The sequence below is a fragment of the Tachypleus tridentatus genome, chromosome 1, assembly GCF_004210375.1.
Source record: "Tachypleus tridentatus isolate NWPU-2018 chromosome 1, ASM421037v1, whole genome shotgun sequence".
NCBI lineage: Eukaryota > Metazoa > Arthropoda > Merostomata > Xiphosura > Limulidae > Tachypleus > Tachypleus tridentatus.
The window spans coordinates 178,418,895-178,442,409 of record NC_134825.1 but is presented as its reverse complement, the minus strand read 5'-3'; the positions used below and the strand labels follow the sequence as shown (position 1 = coordinate 178,442,409).

Below are 23,515 nucleotides of genomic sequence, written 5' to 3'. Positions count from 1 at the left end.
TACTAGTCTGAGTGTAAAGTGATTTCACACTATGATCAGAATCTATTCTTCATTCCAATAATCACATATTTGCATAATCTCCAAAACCTCTGAAATACATTTCAAATGTGTTTTCACTAAAACTATATTTTATGTAAATTTCTATACCCTAATGATGTAAGGTCTATCACTTGACCAATCTTGTAAGCTGAATAATAAAAAAAGAAATTATTTTTTGTGCTAGAATTACAACAAATAACAAAAATAAAAATGATTAATCTAAGTCTTTAAACACTATATATTTATTATATTGACCTTCCAGTCATCCCTCTCTGACATTACATAAATTACATTGACAAGGTGCACATGCATTCATGTTCTGTATCCTATTATGTAACATCTGATCTTTAGTCTGTGTTTAACAGACTGGTATTTTATAACATATAGTCACATTTCAATTATTATATGTTTCTACTGTTTAGAAATAAATTATTAAATTTATGTTTCTTAAAATATAAAACAATAAATCTAGAAGTAAAGCAAACAATATTTTCTCACTACAACCTTTGAGTTCGGTTGCTGCTGGACATAGGTTTTTAAACCTTTTTAAAATTTTGCACGTGGAAGATAACAATGTTTTTGGGTTTTATATACAAGTTGAATAATGAAAAAAAACCAACAAATAACTACACTAATACCAATTCTACTATAATTGATTATGCTTAGTAACTAAACTGGATTTTTAACAAAATATGAAACTTCAAGCAGACTAAAGACAACCTACATTCTTGAAATCTTGGTTCAAAAAATGTGGTAGCTTTTCACAGATTAAAATAGCTAAGAAAACAACAGTGGGACATTCTAAGCTGTCAACTGGTTAATTCACATGTCATATATTGAAGTGTACATGAAGGACCATTTCCAAAAATGGAAAGAGGTGAATGGGGTTACCATGTTTGATTCAGTACATAAGCTATATCTCAGCAAAATAAAAAGGTACGAGGTTCTTATTTTATACTATAACTTGCCAATTGGTAATTTGAGTTTCTTATTTGTATGAAACTATAGACTTAGTATTTTGACATCAAACATCTAATTTTCAACAGTGCTTCAAATCAACATACTACATAACTCACTAAAATCGTTATTTAGATGTTCTTTTAATATTTACTTTTAGATTATGAAAATAAATCATACATTAAAGTTTAAATTGTTACCTACAATTTGATTCTAAACTTATTGACATAAATTCATGAAATAAGAATTTAATAAAATTTTTAATTTAAGTGATCAAACATGATGGAATGACCTGTGACCTGTTATGAAAGATTTAATGTGTAATTTTTTGGACAAAGCTGGACAGCTAACATTGTAAATGTTAGAAACAAGGTAGATGCTTTGTGAAATCCAACTATTTTAAACACTGAAAAACTATTTCATGTACCTGGAAATAATATGACCTTTGACTTCCACTTAATTTTATTCTCTTGACTAGATTTTAAAGCAAGTACAACTGGGTAAAAAAATTAAATATGAAAATCTTTCATGTACCATGAAGAATATGACCTTTGATTTCCACTTAATTTTATTCTCTTGACTAGATTTTAAAGCAAGTACAACTGGGTAAAAAAATTAAATATGAAAATATTTCATGTACCTTGAAGAATATGACCTTTGATTTCCACTTAATTTTATTTTCTTGACTAGATTTTAAAGCAAGTACAACTGGGTAAAAAAATTAAATATGAAAATCTTTCATGTACCATGAAGAATATGACCTTTGACTTTACTCTTTCTTTTACATTTTTTTGAATTACGTGTAATAGCTTAATAATAACAAAAACAATCCTAACATTAAGTACACTTTAAACACTATATGATTAATACATGAGAAAAAAATAATGTATGTAAACAGCAAAATAGAGATAAAAAGTTCTTACAAAAAAAAAAGTGATGACCTTTTTCTAGATTGTTGAGGACCTCCGAATTTTGCCAAAGCCTTTTCTGAGAAAATCTCAGTACTAAACTCAACTGGGCAAGCAGAAAGTAACATAAAAGTTAAAATTGTTATTTTAGGATTACTAAGTAGATAACCTTATTCAAAAACCAAAGACATTGTACATTCACCACACACACTTGAAGACGTGAATACTAATCAATAATGTTAACTACTTGAAGAAAACTTTGCATTGAAAAACAAGTTTATGCAGTAAATACCAAATACATTTATTTCCTAAACAGAAATTTAGAATGTTTTTAATGATACATATCAAGCAGAGCTCACTAATGTGCTAATGACTTAGGAAATTATAAATTCACTGAGTACAAGTCTTATCTGGTTCAAAGCAGAAGCTGGTATTTTAATAAGAAAAAAACATATCCTCTCAGCAAGAAATAATGAGTTTGGAAATTATAAATTCACTGAGCACAAGTCTTATCTGGTTCAAAGCAGAAGCTGGTATTTTAACAAGAAAGAAACATAACTTCTCAGCATGGAATTCTGTCCCTCAAGTAGTTTAGAAGAGCAGGAGTTCCTTTTGCAAGAATGGCTGGACGAGGGTTACGAAATGGGTTTCCTTCTAAAAGTAAAGATCTGAAAGACATAATATTATATTTCATCATTTATATACTTTATTGCCCTTTAATAAACTTTAACTGATAAATATAGTGATTCCAGTTTGTGTTATAAAGAACTACACTGCATTCAGTTTTGAACCAGCATGGCCTAGTGACTTGGGGAAGGAAGTTTCCTCATTTTTTAAATCTTAGCTTTGATTTCTATTACTATCACTGCTTGTCATGCTAGCTGTGGGGGCATAATAATTGTTTGTTACAGTAAACGTAAAAATGCTATTTGTCCCTATAATTTAATTTACCATCTTAAACATCTCAATCAGATCTCTTTTAAAATCTTTTTTTCAAAAGAAAATAAATTCAGAGATGTTAAACTCTCCTTACATGACAGTCCCTCAATCCAAAATATATTTCTAGTAGCATCCTCTGAACCCTTTCTAACAATTGTCCTTTATGAGGTAAGGAACCTAAGACTGAACACAATACTCCAAATGTGGCTTAACCAGTGACCTGTACTATAGCATCATAAACTATTTGGCTTGCATTCCGTATTTATGCAGACACATCCTGTAATAATATTTGCCCTGCCACTAGCAACAGCACACTACTTGGATGGCTTAAAAAAAACTTACAAACCATTACCAATATCCCTTTCTTTCATCACACAGTTAAGGTTAGACCCATCAAAATTAAAGTCGAACCTCAACATTAAGGACACCCTTCCGACTACATCCAAATACCCTCCATAGTGAAGTGCCCTCAGAAATAAGTCACACAAAGCTGGATTTTAAATAGATTGTACTAAATTTCTGAATTCAACACCAAATATTAATATCTGGTGTTAAATACTAAAGTATTTTCTGAAAAGTTAACATTTCACATTTGTCTTATCAGTACATTTCAATTTTTTGAAAAGCTAAAAAATTATATAGCATAGTACAACATTCACCAGTGTGATGAAGAAATTATAACTCCAATCATTCTTAAAAACCTTACATTTATCAATCAGTGTAGGAGCAGAAATATCATTCCCTGCTTCTGATAACACAAATTTAAATTCTTCCACAAGCCATGTGTCAGGGACAACATGGACACTGCTACAGATGGGAATCACTATATCATTTTAAGTAGACTTAATCTCCTAGCATTGATTTCTTTGGTGATTAAATGAACACAACTACTTTTGTTTCTTTCTCTCAGAGGACTAATTTCATTTTTTCATTGCATACTTTGATCAATGGGCTTACCTCAACTGTCTTAAGTTTCCAAGCTCTGGAGGAACATTTGTGATGTTGTTATTACGAAGATCTAATGTAGTAAGAACGGAAAGTTTTGCAAGTCCCGAGACATTGATGAATGTGATCTTGTTGTCTGATGCAAACAGAATCTCCAGCTTACTGAAAGTGAAAACTACAGTTGGGATCTCCTCAAACCTGATGGATGATACAGGTAATTGATAATTCATTAAAATATTTGGCTCACATCTTCTTTTATATTACTGTTATCAAATCACAAAGGATTATCACAAACATCATCAAATAAAGATTCAATGAACCATATTTCATGTCAAGTAAATTTCATTCTTTGAAGTTAAAAACTGCTACTTTGTTTGGATTTTAAATAAATAACTTAATACAGCTATTATGTAAATTCAAAAACAGCAATCACAAAGGTTGAAATATAGCTCTTATCCCATGGTATTTAACTTAAAGGTTAAAACATAGCAATCATATATTATTACATAAATAATGAAATATGGATATCACACATGGATATTACATAGAAGGTCTAAATAAATCACTGGACAGTAGGACAAATATTTTATCTTAAGCTTTATATATGTAAAAATAGCTGGTATGGGTAGAGAAAGCACTATGTTGTTCGCTCCTCTACATAGTGCTTTCTCTACCTATACCAGCTATTTTTACATATATAATTTTCTCTACAAGTGGATTTTCTTGTCATCACAGATTATCTTAAGCTTTATTCTAAATTTCTCTATGAACATTGTTGTAACAGCTATTGACACAAATATTTTTCTTATGATTATAATTTTTAGTAGTGAGCTTTACTATATAGAATTAGAAGCAACAAATTCAGATTGCAGCTCAACTCTTAAGTTACCCAACTGATAATACTTTGTAGTCATTATAAGTTTTTGTTTTATGCACTGCTTACTTATAGTTAGATCAGTAAATTATACAAGCTAGATTATTTAATTTGCTAATCTTTGTTTTGATCTATGTAGGAAGGCTTGCTTTGATCAAACATTATTGTAAGTTAGGCCTAAACTTACTACTACTTGTAAAATTTTCCTATGACTATCAATGCTACACAAAGCCAATTACATAAAAAGTATTTTATCACAAGCCATACAAATCACCATTATACCAGTGGAAAATAGAGAAAATTTACTCTGTATGGTTAATTCATGATGTCAGAAAAAGACATAGGTTCAAGAAGCCTTACTGTAAGATAAAATCCTGTAACATGAGTATTTTTGAAAGGTGGATATTTTTTACTTCAATGCAAGAACTCAGGTTACAGGGTTTTTAATTGTTCTTCAAATTAATTCAATTAAGCAAACTTTTTTTTATTAAAAACTTGTTCCAAGCATTTTATTACAAAAAACTGGGTTTAAATGTAATGTTAAAAAATAAAATTTCCTAATCTGATTTGCTAATATTCCCCTTGCTGCAGTATGCACAAGATAATCATTACATAAGCACTGGTAGTATTCCCATTGCATGTTCTTGTTATCAACTTCAAATTATAACAAAATCAAAAGGAAGGGCTATTAAAAACAGCATATCCAGACCTCTGATTAATACTATTTTCTAATGAACAAAAACAACCCAAACAGAAATAAAAATGCTGCACAAATCAAAAGGATCCCCAGGATACAGGCTATGATGTGTGATATAAAATGTGCCCTACATTTTGGAGGTGACTGCAGAAAGTAAGACTCATACTGCAGTGGGGATATGCTGTCTATTAATCTTAACCTCCATTCGCCAGACTCGCATGAAAAAATTCATACAAATAAATAGTAATCATAAAATAATCAAAACAAACAGAAGTTAGAGAGCAATATGCGAGTACTGAAGCCCATAATGTCCCACATCTGTATCACCTTTTACTGCCTGCAGACATTTTTGGGAAAGTGATTTCTTTCCAATGTAAAAAGATAAACATGGTGCTATTAATTTGAAAAAACACATTTGGAAAATATAACTACAGGCAGAACAAAACTGTTCAATACTGCAACTGTTAGTACTGAATATTGAAACATGCAGTATCTTCCCACAATTAACTCTGTGTATCAAACACACAGTTAAACATTAAAACATACATACTGTACAAGTTTAACTTTATTAACCTACATAACTCTCACAGTTAGTGTTGTATACAACTTATAACTACACTTAACACAAACAGATTAAAATAAAATGATGCTTCCTTTTGTTTTTTTAAGCAAATTTGAGTTTTGAATAGAAATAAAGCTTGGCAGTTGCTGTTAACACATTTAACCCAATTTTTGATGCTGAAACCTACCTATTGTTACACAGGTTTAACTCTCTCAATGTTGATAACTTTGACAATCCCAAGGGCAAGTCTCCTAGCTGGTTGTTTCTATAAAATAAAATAAAAATCACTTAATGCCTCCAATTAAAAGGTATAACCAGAAATTCCAAATTTTATAAAATATTACATAAAAAGATAAATTTCTTTGAGAAATATGAGTCTCAAGAGCTGTTATTAAACCTTGATATATAAAATTAACTTCAGAGGTCCTACAAAAAGAAGTGAAACATAAGACAATTTCTGTAATATTAAATAAAGTAACTGAATTCTACAATTCCAAGTCTTACCTCAAATCTAGGTATACAAGTTTTGAGAAATTCCCAATAATTTGAGGCAATGATGAAAACTTGTTGAAGGACAGATTTAGTTCTGACACTTTTGATGCTAGAATATCCAAACTGGAAAACAATACTGATAATACAGACTAAAAATAATTTTGATGTTTTAAACCTATGAAAACAAAAATAAACATACATTTCTCTGAAGTAACCTGAGTTTAACAGATAATGAAAAAATAATTAAACATTATATAAACTACAAATTGAGATTTATTGCATATTCAAGTTTGATTCACAGAAACTTTACAAAACATCTTTCTAATAAGACCCGTCACACATTTAATAAAATTTATATGGTGGCAAAAAAAAACAAACAAAAAAACTTCTTACAAACAATGAAAATTTTAGGCCACAACAATATTAATATACATATTAATAATAACAGACCTAGCTAATGTAAATCAAAACAAAAAACATGCTTCTTATTAACAATGAAAATTTGAGGACACAACACTTAATATACATTAATAATAACAGACCTAGTTAATGTAAATCAAAACAAACAAAAAACATGCTTCTTATTAACAATGAAAATTTTAGGCCACAACAATATTAATATACACATTAATAATAACAGACCTAGCTAATGTAAATCAAAACAAACAAAAAACATGCTTCTTATTAACAATGAAAATTTGAGGACACAACACTATTAATAACAGAACTAGCTAATGCAAGTCAAAACAAACAAAAATCATGCTTCTTATTAACAATGAGAATTTAGGGACACAACACTTAATATAAACATTAATAATAACAGTCCTAGCTAATGCAAATCAAAAAACATGCTTCTTACTAATATAATGAAAATTTGAGGACGCAATGCTTTTAATAAAACATTAATAATATCATGAAGATGATCTAGGAAGGTCAAAATCTTTTTCTCTGCTTATAAGTGAAAGTGATAACACCCACCCATACCAGCCATTCTGAGATACATGAATAATAACAGACCTAGCTAACATAAATTGACACAAAAATCTAGTTGTGATGAAAATCAAGGTCTTACTATAAACTCACTAGAACTTCTAAAAGAATGTATCAATCTCACCATGGTGAAATATCAGTTAAAGCATTTTTGCCAAGATTTATTGATGTCACTTCTTCTGTGGCAGCTTTCTTCACAAGTTCTTCTGGAATATTCTTTAAATCTTTGCTACTATAAATCAATGAAGAAAAGTTATGGCCATTGCTTCTATAAACAAATAAAATGTATCTCAAAATACAAGTATTTGATCAATTGTTGTATTTTGTATCCATTGAATGGCAGAAATAACAAATAAGAGTATTTTGCATTTTAAATATACAGTGGGTGACACTATTTTAACAAATGTGGAAACATGTCATGTCTAACTGCATATTGGTATCCTATTTGTCCCTTCTGTCATCCATTTGAAAGATAAAATTAAGTGTTGCACAAAACATCAAGTAATTTTTTGGTTGCCAAAAGTCATTACTTAAGGAACCTTGACAGTTCCATTGTATCGAAGTGGCCATTTTTATTTATGTGTAGGCAAATTGGGTGGAGAACCCTTCTGTTTACGACCACGTCTTTTTTCTTTGCCGTTTTTATTCAAGGGAAGTCTATTCACCTCCATGGATCCTGCCCTGGGTCAATTAGGCAGGTCTTTGCTTTTGGAAGAGAATTCCAGTGACTGAGGATGTGAACGAATGATTGTTTTGCATCTTGGGGTGGGAGAAGATGTGCCTGAAGAAATGCCTGTTCCCAGAATCAGAGGAAGTGGATCTTATGATTTGCTGAAATGTATATTAGGGACAGAGCTGAGTGTTGAAGTTGATTCACAGGCTTTTTCAACCATGGAGATCAAAAGACTTTTCATTTGGTTTGAGAAGGATTCTTTTGGAGGCATAGAGAGATCCATCTGCACTCCCACTGTAGTAGTGGAACTGAGTGCAGCAGCATACGTCCAAGATGAAGCGTAGGGCAAACTTTCGAGCCTCAGGATAAGTAATGTTATGAATCATTTTCAAATGCTGCACAAATAAGAAAGCCATTGCAATTGACACAATGAGGGTCCATTTCACACTTATAGGCATTGTGGTCCTTGCCACTGCAATAAGCACACATCAAGCAACCACAGTATGACATCTTCAAGAGACTGGACTGCTGACACTGAAAACATCTGAGAGGGTTTGGAATTTATGGCCACACCCTGCAATTAGAATAACCTACCTTGATGGTGGCAGGTGGACATGGTGATGTAAATGTCAAGATGAGGACATTCGTTGGCATCGTAATGCATCTTTGAGAGTGGAAATACGCCTCACTGCAGAAACTCCTTGGGTGGAGAAACCAGCAATATTCTCTGACTAGGGGATGTTCTTCAAGTCTCTCTCAACAATAACTCCTCGTGATGAATTCAAAGTAGCATGAGGTGTAACCTCAATAGGAATATCTCCAATTGCCTTTGAATGCAAGAGGAGTTCACTGTGTTGAGATGTGGATGTTTCCACCAACATGTCACCAGATCAAAGTTTCTTTACTGACTTTGGAGAGCTAGCAAGGTTTGTCTGAGAGAGAATGTAGGATAAGAAAATAAGGTGCAACAGGTGTTATAGATGTTGAAAATTGCTGCTCAAAATTTAAGACATGGCCTTTTACTTATGGACAGTTTTTCACTATTTTATTTAAGTTTGTTTTGAAGGATCCATAAAGAAAAGGAATATTTCAGTGACCACTGACCCCACCCACCCTGGAGCCCTACAAGGGGACACACTACAATGTCAAACAAGGACACTGCAGCAATGCCAGAGTTTCGTGAACACTATACCCAAACACTACCATTAGAAACAATGTCCATAACACCTGTTGAGAACATCCAACACTGGTACTTCGTTGATCCTAGCCCAAGTGGACTAGCCGATTGACCCAAGGGGGCCACCTGAAGGCTACCCATCTACAGGAATTCAAGACCAAAGTTGTATGGCAGGGTTGGACTCCTCAAACACCAGGATTCTCTCCTCCCTTTCACGTGTCACCACACATGGCAAACACGTGGGTGGATGTTTAGATCCCAGAGGAGGTAAACTGAAAGAACAGAACTTTCCTTGGGAGGTTTACTCGCTATGTACAGAAATACACACCGAGGGGGTGAAATTTGGCAAACTTTAAAAAAAAAAAACTACAAGTATTTTGTACCATAAAATTCAGATTTTGTAATTAAGTACTTTCTAACAAGTAATTTAAATTAAATTACTTCAAAGAGGGGTAGTAAACAAATTAGAGGAAAGGAAAGTTTAGAGAAAAATTGTGGATTTATTTAAATATTTCCATATAAAATTAATACTTAAATATATTCAAATTTGGTTTATTGACTATGTTTCAATGTCAAATTTATTAATATAAATTGATAACAAAGTAGTTTAATTAAATTTTGAATATAACTATAAAGAAGCATAACACATGCACTTCAACCTACCCTTAGTTAGAGGGTTACCCGAGATGAAAAGCCTGTCATTAAACTAAAGCTATTTAGATTAAATCTTTCCAGAGATTAAGATTCTATTATGGAATAAAAGCTGTGTGGGTTCCATGTTTTCAATTGATGTTTAGATTGTATTAAGAAACTAAACCTGTGTATGTTGAATGTTTCTAACAGAGAATAAGCTGTGTTATGGAATTAAAGCTGCATTGAATAAATGCTTTAAATTTATATTGGAACTGCATTTAAAACTACAGCTGTACAGGGTAAATATTTTTAACCAATGGTAGGATTGTGTTATGGAACTAAGTTTCATGTTCATGTTCCAGTGTCTAACTACAGATTTATAACACTAGTACTTTGAATAAAAAGTTCAGTTCTAGTGCTGTACCTGAGATCTAGAATGTGCATAACATGAAGAGCATGTTTATCTAGTTGCTGATGATCACTAGAAATTCCATCACTGTCTCTGGTAAACAAGTTATCTTCCATTCTGCTCTTCAGCCATCTTAGTAAGTGAACAGTTCCTTGCTGTAAATTGTACAGTACAAAATTAGGTTAACACTGTGCCAGTTTAGGCTTCACTTTCCATAATTATATTACACAAACTAAAGATACAACTTATATATTATAAATTATCATCAAACTTTAACATTGTATTATTAAGGATTTATGCATCTAAAAGAAAAACAAATAATCTCGTAATGTCATACGTGATTCTTTTACATTACTTCAGTACTGTTTATTTAAGAATATCTATGAAGCATTCACAGTAACTAAAAAAATAAAAGACCAGACCAAGAGCAATAAGTTTCTTTACTTTCTTTATAACAAAGTAAATATTACTCTTAGCACTCACAGCAAAAGCTAGCATGAAAAACAAAACACACTTACTTACATAACCACATTTAGGACAAGAACTAGACTAGGAAGTTACTCTTCTATATGAAACACAAACATAAGAAAAGATTATCTAATCACATTTAGTACAAGAAAGTTACACTTGTACTAAATGTGATAGTGTAACCTTATATTTTCTTGTTTGTGCTACATATAGTAGTGTAACTTCATGGTCTACTTCTCGTATTAAATGTGAATATTTAATCTCATCTTTGTGTTACATATAGCAATGCAACACAAACGTAAGAAAGGTACGGTTAGATAATCACATTTAGTACAAGAAATAGACTAGGAAGTTTTGGTTGCTTTTGTTTTTGAATTTCGTGCAAAGCTACTACAGTGCTATCTGCTCTAACCGTCTCTAATTTAGCAGTGTAAGACTAGAGGGAAGGCAGCTAGTCATTACCACCCACCACCAACTTTTGGGCTACTTTTACCAACAAATAGTGGTATTGACCATCACATTATAATGCCCCCATGGCTGAAAAGGCGAGCATGTTTGATGCGACGAGGATGCAAACCTACCACCCTCAGATTACGAGTCACACGCCTTAACCCACCTGGCTATGCTGGGCAGACTAGGAAGTTATGCTACTATGTGTAGCACAAACTTGGAAAGATATGGTTACATAACCACATTTGGTATAATAATTATACTACGAAGTAACAGTTAGCAAATATAAAAATGCTGCAAGGAAAGTGATATAATACTATAAACTGTTATGTGACCACTAGCCAATAAACAGTTTGAAAACTGATTTAATTGTTAAAAACAGTTTAGTGATTATTTTTATTACCTTTACAAAATTCTGTATCTTACAGTAAATACTGCATCATTGTTTCACCTTAAAGAAACAAACATGAAACTGTACACGAAGTAGCAGAATTTAAAAATTTCAAAGCTAATAACATGTGCAAAATTAAAAATTGGGTCACAAGTTTTCATGGGACAAATGGGTATGGTCTTTCCTTTGCTTCTTCTCATTAGGTTGGACTGTTATTTATGGTATTAAATATTAGAGATTCCCAGCATGCATCTGATGAAGAAAAAGCCACCCATTGAGAGCAAGTGGATTATAGATTTTTATATTATTGTTTCAGAAAAGTTACTCTTAGAACTTAAAACAATTATATAATTTCTTAATCTGTTGTCTTCCTTTGTACTAAAATAATGGCTCATTTCATTATATCAGTAATATTACATTATTAAGAACTCTTAAGATTTCAATGGTACAACTATATCAATAACCATTGAAAACTATAAGGAGAACATTGTTGAGATGAACAATGTTCTTCAATAGTAACATTTATTTTGATACTAAAATCCATTGACTCAGATAAAAGAAATTATAAATATAAATGCAAGATATGTTAATTTTACAGTAATTTAAAGTAGATTAATGAAGTAATTGGAGAATTAAAAATATATTTCACTTAAATAGGCACAACTACACTTTCACAGCTAAGCCAGAAAGACAACTACTGTTTAGTCTCTTTTCCATGGTAAATTTAAACAAAATGTCAAAGCCTTCTACAAATTTCTTGTTTTCATCTAACTGCAGGGTTGAGTGCATTGTGTTAATAAGATTATAAATGTGTAAATCAGCCAATATAAAGTTGCAGTGGAATTGCATGACGAAAAACATTGTGATTGTTTAGCAATCAAGTGACACCAAAAACTGACCACTTTTGAGTAACATGAAAAGCTCTTTCTGACACAAAATATTCACACATAAAAATGTATACAGATTGAGGATTTGCAATTTCTATAATAGGTCTGTCCTTTGTACTTAACTGAATTGAAAAACAAAAGCACATAGATCAACTTGGGATACCAGAACAATCTGGAGAGAAAAATGCAACAGGTTGCATTACAGTTTAGGTAAAAAAAAATGTTAGTATCTTTTAACAGGTGAGAACCCACAGACACACAAGACAGTAGCAAAAGCCAACTGTGAGCTCTACAAACAGCAGAATACAACAAAATAAAGAATGATCTTTGTTTGGAAAAGAGGCCAGAAGGGTATAGGCTTACCAAAGTAAAGCTAACAACCAAATCTTCAATTAAACTATCACTTATTTCAAGCAGCAAGAGAACAAAACTGATTTTTCATGATATTCAGTCACTAGATGCAGTGCCTATGAATGTTTGGTGATTATTATCCTAAGAAACTAATGTCCTTGCACCTTACATAGATTATGGAATGAAAGCAGGAAATGTGGAATACTTTGAAGTGAGAGCCTTACAGCAAAGCATTTTGCAATTGAAACTACACTGCAGAGCTATTGTCCAGATGCATGTCCATCAGATATAACATGATTAGATGTGGAAACACGGGCTTTAATAATACGTTGAGATTTCAAAATCTTTTTAATAAAAAGGTACTAAATACTCTGTACAAACAATAAAAATCACCAAGTAAATTAGCAGTCATGGTATCCTTTAATGTAAATATAAAAATAGAATTCCAAAATTCTACTAATGTTGACTTAAGAATCTCAAGTTAGAGTTTTAGTACCTACTTGTAAAATATCCCTTCGAATACTCCTCATGGGGTTGCCTTCAACCAGTAGTGACTTCAGACATGGCATGGTACCCATGGAATAAGGTATACTGCTCACAGAAGTTTACACCAAGTTTATAACATAACACTTTGGATCAACATGATGTATTATAAAGCAACTAATATAAATCCAACACAAATATTATTAGTGTCTATAACTCATTCATATATAAACGTGTAAAAATAGTTTTATCCAATAATCACCAACATTCAACATACACAATATTTGTGACAACAGTTATTAAACTTGAATGCTAATAAAAATGGTACTTCACTTTAGTGATGCATTTTGACATACAAATTAGATGACCAGGAATGAAATACTAATAGTTATGTACAAGACATGACACACATTAAACCCCAATATGTACATAATTCCCATGTCCACATGGTATTTTCAGGTGAAATGACTTCCCATCATGTATCAGATAATTAGACCCACTATTAACAGCAAATCTAATCAGTAAGTAAAGAAAGCAACTAGTGTTTGATAATTTGATTGAGTTTTAAGAAACAAACACGTTAGGCATGTTTGGTGAGCCTTGAGAACAATCTTTTTTTTTTAAAACAAAAGAAAATTTCCCTCTCTCTCTCTCCCTCTTTTGTGTACATGCCTGCATTGATAAGATAAACAGATGGTTATCTGTACTGGTTATTAAAGGCTAATTTCTGCCAAATTAATCACAATAAAAATAAAATAAATGAAATAAGAAAGAATGCCTGAATTCAAAAGATAATCTAAACTTAATTTCTTTATCCATTTGCCCTCTCCCAGCTTTGTTCAATTGCTAAATAGAAATAATATCAATTCAGCCAGCGAAAAATATTACATAGTTAACCCTTCTAAATCAAATACTTTATGTTAATGCAATATTCAAATGAGCAAATAGACATTATCTACTAGAGAAAGAAATGAGACAAAGCAAGCGTAACATGGTAATCTTAGAAACATTTTGGACCATGTTATACTGAGACCACATACAAAGTAAAATGAAAATTAAAAAAGAAAAAAATCCTATATTATTAAAACAGATAACATGAAATGTCTGCATATCACACCTATACACCTGTTAAAGATAATAAAAACAAAAAACTATACAATAGTTATGTAACCCATAAAGTCCAGAAACCAACTACATATTCATTGTCCATGATCAGTTGTAGGTATGGTAATTACTTCTTAACCCTCACTCTACAGCTAGGTTAAAGTGCATTTAAGAGATTTACATTCAATATTTAATTTTTTTTTGGTTTTTTTCAAGGTCGTCGTCAAGCGGAGCGGACGTACAAGTCGAGAGCTGCGAGAGACGTACTATAGAGACAAGGAATATTTTGCTTAAGTGCTTTATTTTCAAGTTTCACTTTAAAAGGTTTATCCTTAGTCCTTGTCAGGACTAGTAAAACGAATAGGATGAAGAGGAGAAAGATCGTAAGACGATCTAATGGAGACAAACAAAGAGATAATAGAAATGTTGAATGAGGTGATCGAAGGACCAGCCTCGGAATCCCTGGGCAGTTTGACAGAGAGTTCGGAGAGCGAATACTCAGGATCAGAAGATATAGCAAGACAAGAATCACAAGAAGCAAAAACTACCACGAACAAGAAGAGGCTGAAGAAGGAAAAGGATAAGGTAAATATAGTTTTGAACAATACTACTAACCTTAACTCTAATAACACTACTAACCCTGGTACTAACAATACTAAAAATTCCAGTGTCAATAACGCAACTAATGTAAGTAATATTAAAGCCACTAGTTCTAATAATAACAATGCCACTAGTTCTAGCAAAAATAACGCAACTAACCAGGATACTAATAATACCGCTAACAATAACATGGATAACACCACTAACTCTAAGAACACCACCACTGTTATACAATCACACGATTCTCCTCAATACAGAATCCCAACTCTGTTCATTGAAGGAATAAACAACACAACACACATCCCTCAGATAGTAAAACAATTGAGGGCTTATTACCCGGGCATCCTGTTTAAGGACATTAAACATCTTGCCAATGGAAGAATTATGTTAAGATGCACAGAACCACACGAGTTTGCACATATTTTGGCCCACTAGCCCAAGGATGCCTTCGGGGTCCAAGCCACCATCAATACACCAAAAAACAACACTCCAAAGTTACTGTTATTATCAGAGGTGTCAATTTCGACATCAAAGATAACGAGATCACAGAGGAGTTAAAAACACAAGGCTACGACATTGTAAAATCAGACCGAATCATCTCTTTCAGAACGAAACAAAAAATGCCACTGGTCAAGGTAATTGAACAATAAAGATGATCAGGACAAACTATTAAAAAATGGTTGCCTCTTATTCTTCAAAAGACACACGACCAAACCGAAGAAAACACACCAAAAGCCTATTATACAATGTTACAAATGTCAAAGGTTCGGACACACAAAAAACAATTGCATGGCCAAAGACAGATGCGTAAGATGTGGAGGACCTCACAAAGTTGCTCAGTGTCCTAATGAGCGTAACCAAGTGAGATGCGCAAACTGTCAGGGCCCTCACGCAGCCAGTTACAAGGGCTGCCCTAAATACACTCAGATACAAAACAAAATTATTTTCAAAACCACGAACAGTAACAAACAAACCTCGACACTCATATCACTAAACAACCATTACTACAAACTCCAACAGACACACAGATCACAAACTCTCGGCCACAACCAACACGTACATACGCAGACGCCACACGCTCGAAAACAACACTTACATTCAACCCCACAGAATTCACCACAAATTTATTAGCAATGCTAAAAGAATTGAGTGAATTCCCTGTATTTGAATCAAGACACGAGCACTCACTGCTCTTTGCAGCCTTGCAAGACACTACTTTCACCTTCCCCATCTCAAACCACACCATCTTTCACTTAAAATTCATGCAAGGGAAGTAAAACAACACAATGATAAAACACATTAAAATTTTACACATCAACTGCCAAAGAAACCTCAAAGACAAAAGAATAGAAATATACAACGTAAACAAACATATAAATGCCAGCATTATCATCATATCAGAAACACTCTGCACAGAGAAACAAAATACCACAATCCCTGGATTCATCACGCACAGCATACCTCACTCAGAAAACAACAGAGGTATAATAGCCTACTTTAGCACAGAAATTTCGCATTTAATATCAATAGAAGATTCCTTTAGATCTAACATAAATGAAACCATTTTTTGTAATATACACTTTAACAACCGGCTAACTATTCCGATTCTAGCCATATATTGTTCACCATCTAAAGATATTGACATTAACTTCCTTCAAAAATGTGTAAATCGCAAACCCAAACCAATTATTATTGGGGATTTCAATTATCCGCATACAGAACTAAGGGGAAACACACGCAGAGGGTTGTGCATAAAAAATTCTTTTTAGTAACAAAATGCACCTAATTAACGACCATACACCTACACACTTTTCAGCCGTCAACGGCTCATACGATGTACTTGATTTCATCATAGCACCCAAGGACACAGTAAATAGAATCTCTAACTTTAAAGTACACGATGAAATCACTAGTGACCACTTCCCCATTTCATGTATGATTCACCCGCGCCACCCTGCCGTGGCGTACGTGACTCCCTCTGCATACACCTATACCAAAACTGACTGGCTCACTTTCAATGCTACACTGGACTCATACCTACCCCACCCAATTGAACATGCTAACAACAAGACAGAACTACACAATTATGTAAATCAAGTTACAGAAGCCATACAGAAAGCCATAAAAAACACAATCCCTAAAACAAGAAGAAAGCAATCACATAATCATTGGACTCTAACACCAGAAATTCATGCACTAATAATCAAACGCAGACAATTAAGACGAACACACTATATTACACGTGATCCATCTATCAAAACACAAATCAATAGAACAAATGCAAAAGTTAAACAAGAAATTAAAACAGCAAAAGAAACTAATTGGCAAAACTTCTGTAAAAACTTAGAAAAAATCAAGAACAATCCAAAAGAATTTTGGAAAAATTCAAGAGTATTGCTTCAGACAAAAACAAATCACATGCTACAACATATCACACATAACAATAAAATTGCAAGGACAGACGTAGAGAAAGCTGACTTATTAGCTGACTACTACGAATCCTCCTTTAGCAACCTAAATTCAGCTGACTTTGACACACAACACCAAAATCATGTCAACAATTTCATAAATACAAACCAAGCTATATTCTCACCACAGTTCCCTGGCGAGACATTAGAAGCATACTCAAATTCAATCAATAGAAAAGTAACCACAACTGAACTAAAAATTAATATCAAAAACTTGAAGAATACTTCTCCTGGACATGACCAAATTCCAAACATTATTCTGAAAAAAAGCTCTACTCTCCTATTACAACACCTCACAAACATCATGAACATTTCACTAGCAACTGGATATTACACTGACACTTGGAAAAAAGCCATTATAACCACGATCCCAAAGAAACAAACCAACAGAACTAATCCAGATAATTTCCATCCCATCAGTCTGTTAAGCTGCCTTGGCAAACTGATGGAGAGAGTTATCTCCAACAGTCTTCTCCATTTTTGTGAATCAAATAACATCCTTCCAGAATCCCAAAATGCCTCCAGGAAAAACAAGCAAACAACAGATCACCTCACGCGACTCACCGAATCAATCTATAAAGCTTTCAACAACAACCAAGTAATCATTGGGGTATTCCTAGATGTCAAAAAAGCATTCAACAGCGTATGGCACAATGCCATCAAATACAAACTAAAACACCTGAAAATAAATCCCACTATAGTTAAATGGATTTCAAATTTCTTAACAGATAGAACAGCACAAGTAAAAGTCAATAAAACTATATCTAAATCATTTAATACAACTGCAGGAGTGCCCCAAGGATCAGTCCTCTCACCACTTTTATATATTATTTTCGTCAGTGACATACCTTTCCCAAATCTAACATACACGCATAATTCACAATATGCAGACGACATCGCTATCTGGAACACCTCCAGAAACCCAGTGATGGGCCATGTCTCGCGTACAAGAATCACTAAACAATGTCTCAACATGGAGTAACAAGTGGAGAGTAGTGTTAAATCCAACTAAATACAAGCAATCACCTTCTACAGGAAATTAAAAAAACAAAGAAAAAATCTAGAAAAAATAAAATTATCACTTGGAAATACGACCATTAACATGAGCAAAAACATCACATTCCTTGGCATCACTTTCGACACAAAACTAACAGAGAAAACGTTAACAATATACACTCATCAATTAGAAAACGGACCTAATGACTAACCAGTAGACAATCGAAATGTTCACCAAACACCATTATCCAAATATATAAGGCTTACATCCGTCCACTAATAGAGTATGGATGTCAAGTAACATACAATATGTCAAATAACACACTCCAGAAAATCCAAGTTCAACAGAACAGAATACTAAGATCTGCATTCAGTCTACCGTCATTCACGCCAGTAAAGTATATACATCAAATCAGTAACTTACAAAATAGACTAATGGAAATATCACACAAATATTATCTAAAAGCAGAAAACAGAAACAAACTAACGGCATCACTATACAAATTAACCAGTGCACCAACAAAATACATTTCACCTTACAACATATTTCAAGAATCACAAATTACACAACAAAGTATTTAAAGAATTAAACTCATGTTAATAATATGTATTCTCTTTTCAGATATCGGACTGGGACAGGCAAAACTTTCGGTGCCTGTCCTGTGAAAGTGGGTTTTCTCGGGACACTCCTTTTTCCCCCCCACGGCAAAAACTTAGGCATTGGATTTTTAGATCCCAGCACAGGCAACTATATTGCCAGACCCTGAGTTGGGTCGTTTGATTTCATGTTCATATTTACTCTGACTTCTGCCTTTCGGGACGGGACCTGGCCGTTCTCTCTGGTGCTGCCTTTGCCTCGGTCTAGGATAATATTAAGAATGACCTCCTTCACCCAAAAAAAAAAAAAAAAGAGTTACCATTTGTTGGTAAGTAAGATAAAATCTCTTGAAGTTAGCATTCCTGTCCCAGTAGGGTAAAGGCAGTAATTAACACAACATCAGTAAGGTGATAGTTTACTGTGACTGTCATGATTACACAACATCAGTAAGGTGATAGTTTACTGTGACTGTCATGATTACACAACATCAGTAAGGTGATAGTTTACTGTGACTGTCATGATTACACAACATCAGTAAGGTGATAGTTTACTGTGACTGTCATGATTACACAACATCAGTAGGTTATAGTTTACTGTGACTGTCATGCTTTTATATGCAACTCAAAAGGTGTACATCTACATATAGTGCCAAGTTCTTAAATGACTATTTTTAACTAAAAATAATTATTAGCAGTTTTTAGTAACATTTCTCAGATTTTATTTTCTTTGTATTTATTTACTACATTTCTGTATTTATTACAGAATAATTTAATAATTTTATCTAAAATTTTATTACATAATAATTGAAATGTGACTGTAATTACAAAATACTAGTCTGTTAAACATATCCAAGACAGGAAAGACCAAAAGTCAATTTTATATTACTGGATATGTAACATGAATGCACGAGCACTGCGCCGATGAAAGTTATGTAATGTTATCTAGGTATGACAAACAGGTCAATATAATAAATATATAGCGTTATGAGACTTAAGCTACTTGGACTAAAATGTGCATTTTCATGTTATAATATCTAGTTATTCTGTCATAAAAAAAGCATAATTTATATTTATTACTCTTTCCTAATGGTTATAAGGTTGCTCAATTGACAGACCTCATATAGAGTATAAGATATAACATAAAACAAAGTCTTACTAAACACAAGTGTTTGAAATGAGCTTAGGAGAATTTAAAGATTACATATAAATAATGTAATCTGAGGGTCGTGGGTTTGAATCCCCGTAGTACGAAACATGCTTGTCCTTTCAGCCATGGGGGCATTATAATGTGATGGTTAATTCCACTATTTGTTGGTGAAAGAGTAGCCTAAGAGTTGGCAGTGAGTGGTGACGACTAGCTGCCTTTTCTCTAATCATACACTGCTAAATTATGGACGCTAGTGCAGATAGTCCTCATGTAGCTTTGCGTGAATTTCAAAAACAAACAAAACAAACACACACATGCCGTATCAAAATTTATAGTGCAAAAACTTAATACGCGCAAATGTATAGAAGAACTTGTGAATATTATACCTAGTATTAGATAGACAAAGTTTAAAAGGTAAAAGAACAATAATTAAGTGGAAAAAGATAAATACTATTGTGATCTTCAAGTTATTTATGATAAACAACTTTCAACCATTGTAGGGTCTCACATGGCCAGATGGTAAGGGTATTCAACCTGAAACCTGCAGGTCGTTGGGTCAAATCCCTGTCCCAACAATCATGCTTGCCCTTCCAGTTATTTATGATAAACAAAGGTAGTTTCATGTTACAACTTTCAACCATTTAGGGTCTCACATAGATAGCTAGCACAGATAGCATTCATTTAGCTTAACAAAAAATTCAAAAATACACAAAAACAAATCGTCATTCTGTGAAGCAAACAAGGTAATTTTAGACTTGTTTCACAATTTTTATAATAGTTAAAAAGGTCTGTCAAATCAACCAGTTATTTATAGAGTTAGTGTAGAGAAAAGAACAAAATATAAAATGTTTAACAGAAAAAGTGATATTTAGTTAGGAGTTTTTAGATAAATAATAGTATTTTTAATATCATCATGAAACTCACATTGCATCCAGAATTGTCAACACTCTGACTCCACATATTCAGAGAAATATTTAGTTCAAATACTTAAATGAAATATCTGAATTTGTGTGTAAAAAACACTTCTTCATTGACAGCTTAAATTCCATGAGGATACACAAAACATATTAAAAGTTATAGTATGAAATTTCTGATCATTGCATTGTGTTTACAAGTATTATCAAGTTAACCAACCCCACATGGAAAAGTTAATGATATACTTGTAAGTTAAAAGACTACCTTTCCCTTCATTCAAGTTATGATTAGCATGGAGTAGTCTGTGTCAATATTGACAGTATAGATAGAAATGCTGCTAACATAATACACTTGTAAGTTAAAAGAATATCTTTCCCTTTATTCAAGTTATGATTAGCATGGAGTAGTCTGTGTCAATATTGACAGTATAGGTGAAAATGCTGCTAACATGATATACTTGTAAGAAAATCTAAGTTTTACTTCCCTCAACCCCAACGGGCCTGTAAAATTCCATCAATTTACATCACTTCAGTCAACCCACCATCCCCTGGCTGTTAAGAAGTTCAATAGTAAGTTAGATTTTAGTGACTTCGAGTTTCTGAAAAATTTTTAAACGTTTTACATCAAGTACCTGAGATTAAATGGGTATAAACTGCAGCTTCTTGTTTGAAGGGTGTGACAAGTATTGGGGAAGGCATTTGAATCAGATGTGGCTTTTGAACACCAGCTTTTGACTAATTTGTACCCAGCTGTGTTAGATAATATCAAACTGGCTAAGGAGTCAGTTAAATTGTTTATTTGGAAAAGTGTAAATAAACTGAAGCTACAGAAAGAAATATTGTGAAGTATAAACCATCACAATTGCCCATTTCTTTTTTAGAATACTTGGAATGTAATTTTGTTATATCTACAGTAGATTGGCAAATACCTGTTAAAATGGAGAACTGGCAAAAAAACTGCCTTCATAACTGATAGACTATCAATTTTAGGTGATGACTTGGTCTTAAAAATACACCTGCCACCTTCCACAGACTAATGGATAGGGCTTCAACCAGAGTGACTGAATGTTTCAAGACTCATTCTGATGATATTGTAGTATTCTCGCTCACATTTGAACAGCACTTCAAAGACCTTGAGTTGGTTTTCTACTTGGTACAACTAATCTTACTGTCAAAATGTTTAGAAGCAAATTTTGCCAACCAGAAGCATCACATTTAATATTTAAACTCCCTTCTAAGGGAACCCACACAAATTATGAGAAAGTTAAAGTTGTTTCAGACTTCCCAATGTCAAGAAACTGCAAAGAATTAATTATATTTCTTAAGTATGTGTGATTGGTACAAGTTCATTCCAAATTTTACTAAGCCTTATCCTAATATGTTATTGGCCCACTTTGACTCACATTATGTGTTGGGGCAGACAGGGGTAAAAATTAGCACTCTGAATAATGAGTGGTTAGTATATTGCCTATAAACAATGATATATACATTAAAAAAAAAAGTTCCCAAGTGGGTTAGGTGGGAGTAACAAAGATCATGCACCAAGTGGGGAACCTTGATTGCAGGGAAAAACAAGATAATACATAGACCTGGAAATGACAAAAGACCTAAGTGACTGGCAGCATTAAATCTAGTTAATGATCCAATCAGTGAGTCTGTTCCAGAAAATCATGGCCTAGGAAAGGACTTCTTCACTAGATATTCATTAATCCACTGATGTTAGAAGATCACCACCAAAACTAACCAATATAATTATACTAATCCACTTCATGAAGGTAAAACACAACTAGTGTGCCACAGCAAAGCTTACTGTCATGATTCACATGTAAACAAAAAACTTACAAACTTGATACACAAGGATACAATCTATCACCTCGCAAGTAATACGATTGAAATCCCCATAACATCCTCAAATGTTAAGGAGAGTAGTATCCCCCAGGTCAGAATGTTACTGAGAGTGATTAACATCTTCAGTCATATTTCTAAGGCTATAAATCCAACTTTAATTCTACTGAAAGTAACATCCCAAACTCCACTTCTAAGGATAGAATATCAACCAAAATGCAACTGAGAGGAAGTAACACTCACAATCCCACTTCCAGGGCTATAATTTATGTATGAGTAACATCCACAAACACATTTTCAAAGCTGGATTTCCAGCCCAAATGCTACTAAGAGCAAGTTGCATCCCCAATCTCATTTCCAAGACTGGAATTCCAACTATTGTTGCTGATAGTAACATTCCCAAAGAATCTTTCAAGGTCAGATGGGCACTGAAGGAGCACCAAATTCCATTGAAATGTAAAGTGCTAGTCATATTCTGCAGAGTTCCTGATGCTCACCATATTAAAATTCCTCAAAATG

The 23,515-nt window shown here is 33.0% G+C and overlaps 1 protein-coding gene across 2 annotated transcripts in view; it reads right to left on the bottom strand.

The window, feature by feature from the left end:
- Positions 1-2,180: 2,180 nt before the first annotated feature.
- LOC143231279 (leucine-rich repeat-containing protein 40-like) overlaps positions 2,181-23,515 on the bottom strand; it is a 57,240-nt gene continuing 35,905 nt past the window's right edge. The window contains exons 8-14 of one of the 2 annotated variants that reach the window (XR_013016873.1): positions 13,343-13,433; positions 10,311-10,450; positions 7,528-7,635; positions 6,426-6,549; positions 6,109-6,186; positions 3,801-3,986; positions 2,181-2,572 (exon numbers count right to left, since the gene is read on the bottom strand). Coding sequence is in view for 1 of the 2 variants with exons in the window: in XM_076465837.1 (XP_076321952.1) it covers positions 2,467-2,572; positions 3,801-3,986; positions 6,109-6,186; positions 6,426-6,536; positions 7,528-7,635; positions 10,311-10,450; positions 13,343-13,433 (820 nt within the window). In the remaining variant the exon portion in view is untranslated. The remainder of the gene's footprint in view (positions 2,573-3,800; positions 3,987-6,108; positions 6,187-6,425; positions 6,550-7,527; positions 7,636-10,310; positions 10,451-13,342; positions 13,434-23,515) is intronic. The other variant, XM_076465837.1, reaches the window with a different exon arrangement.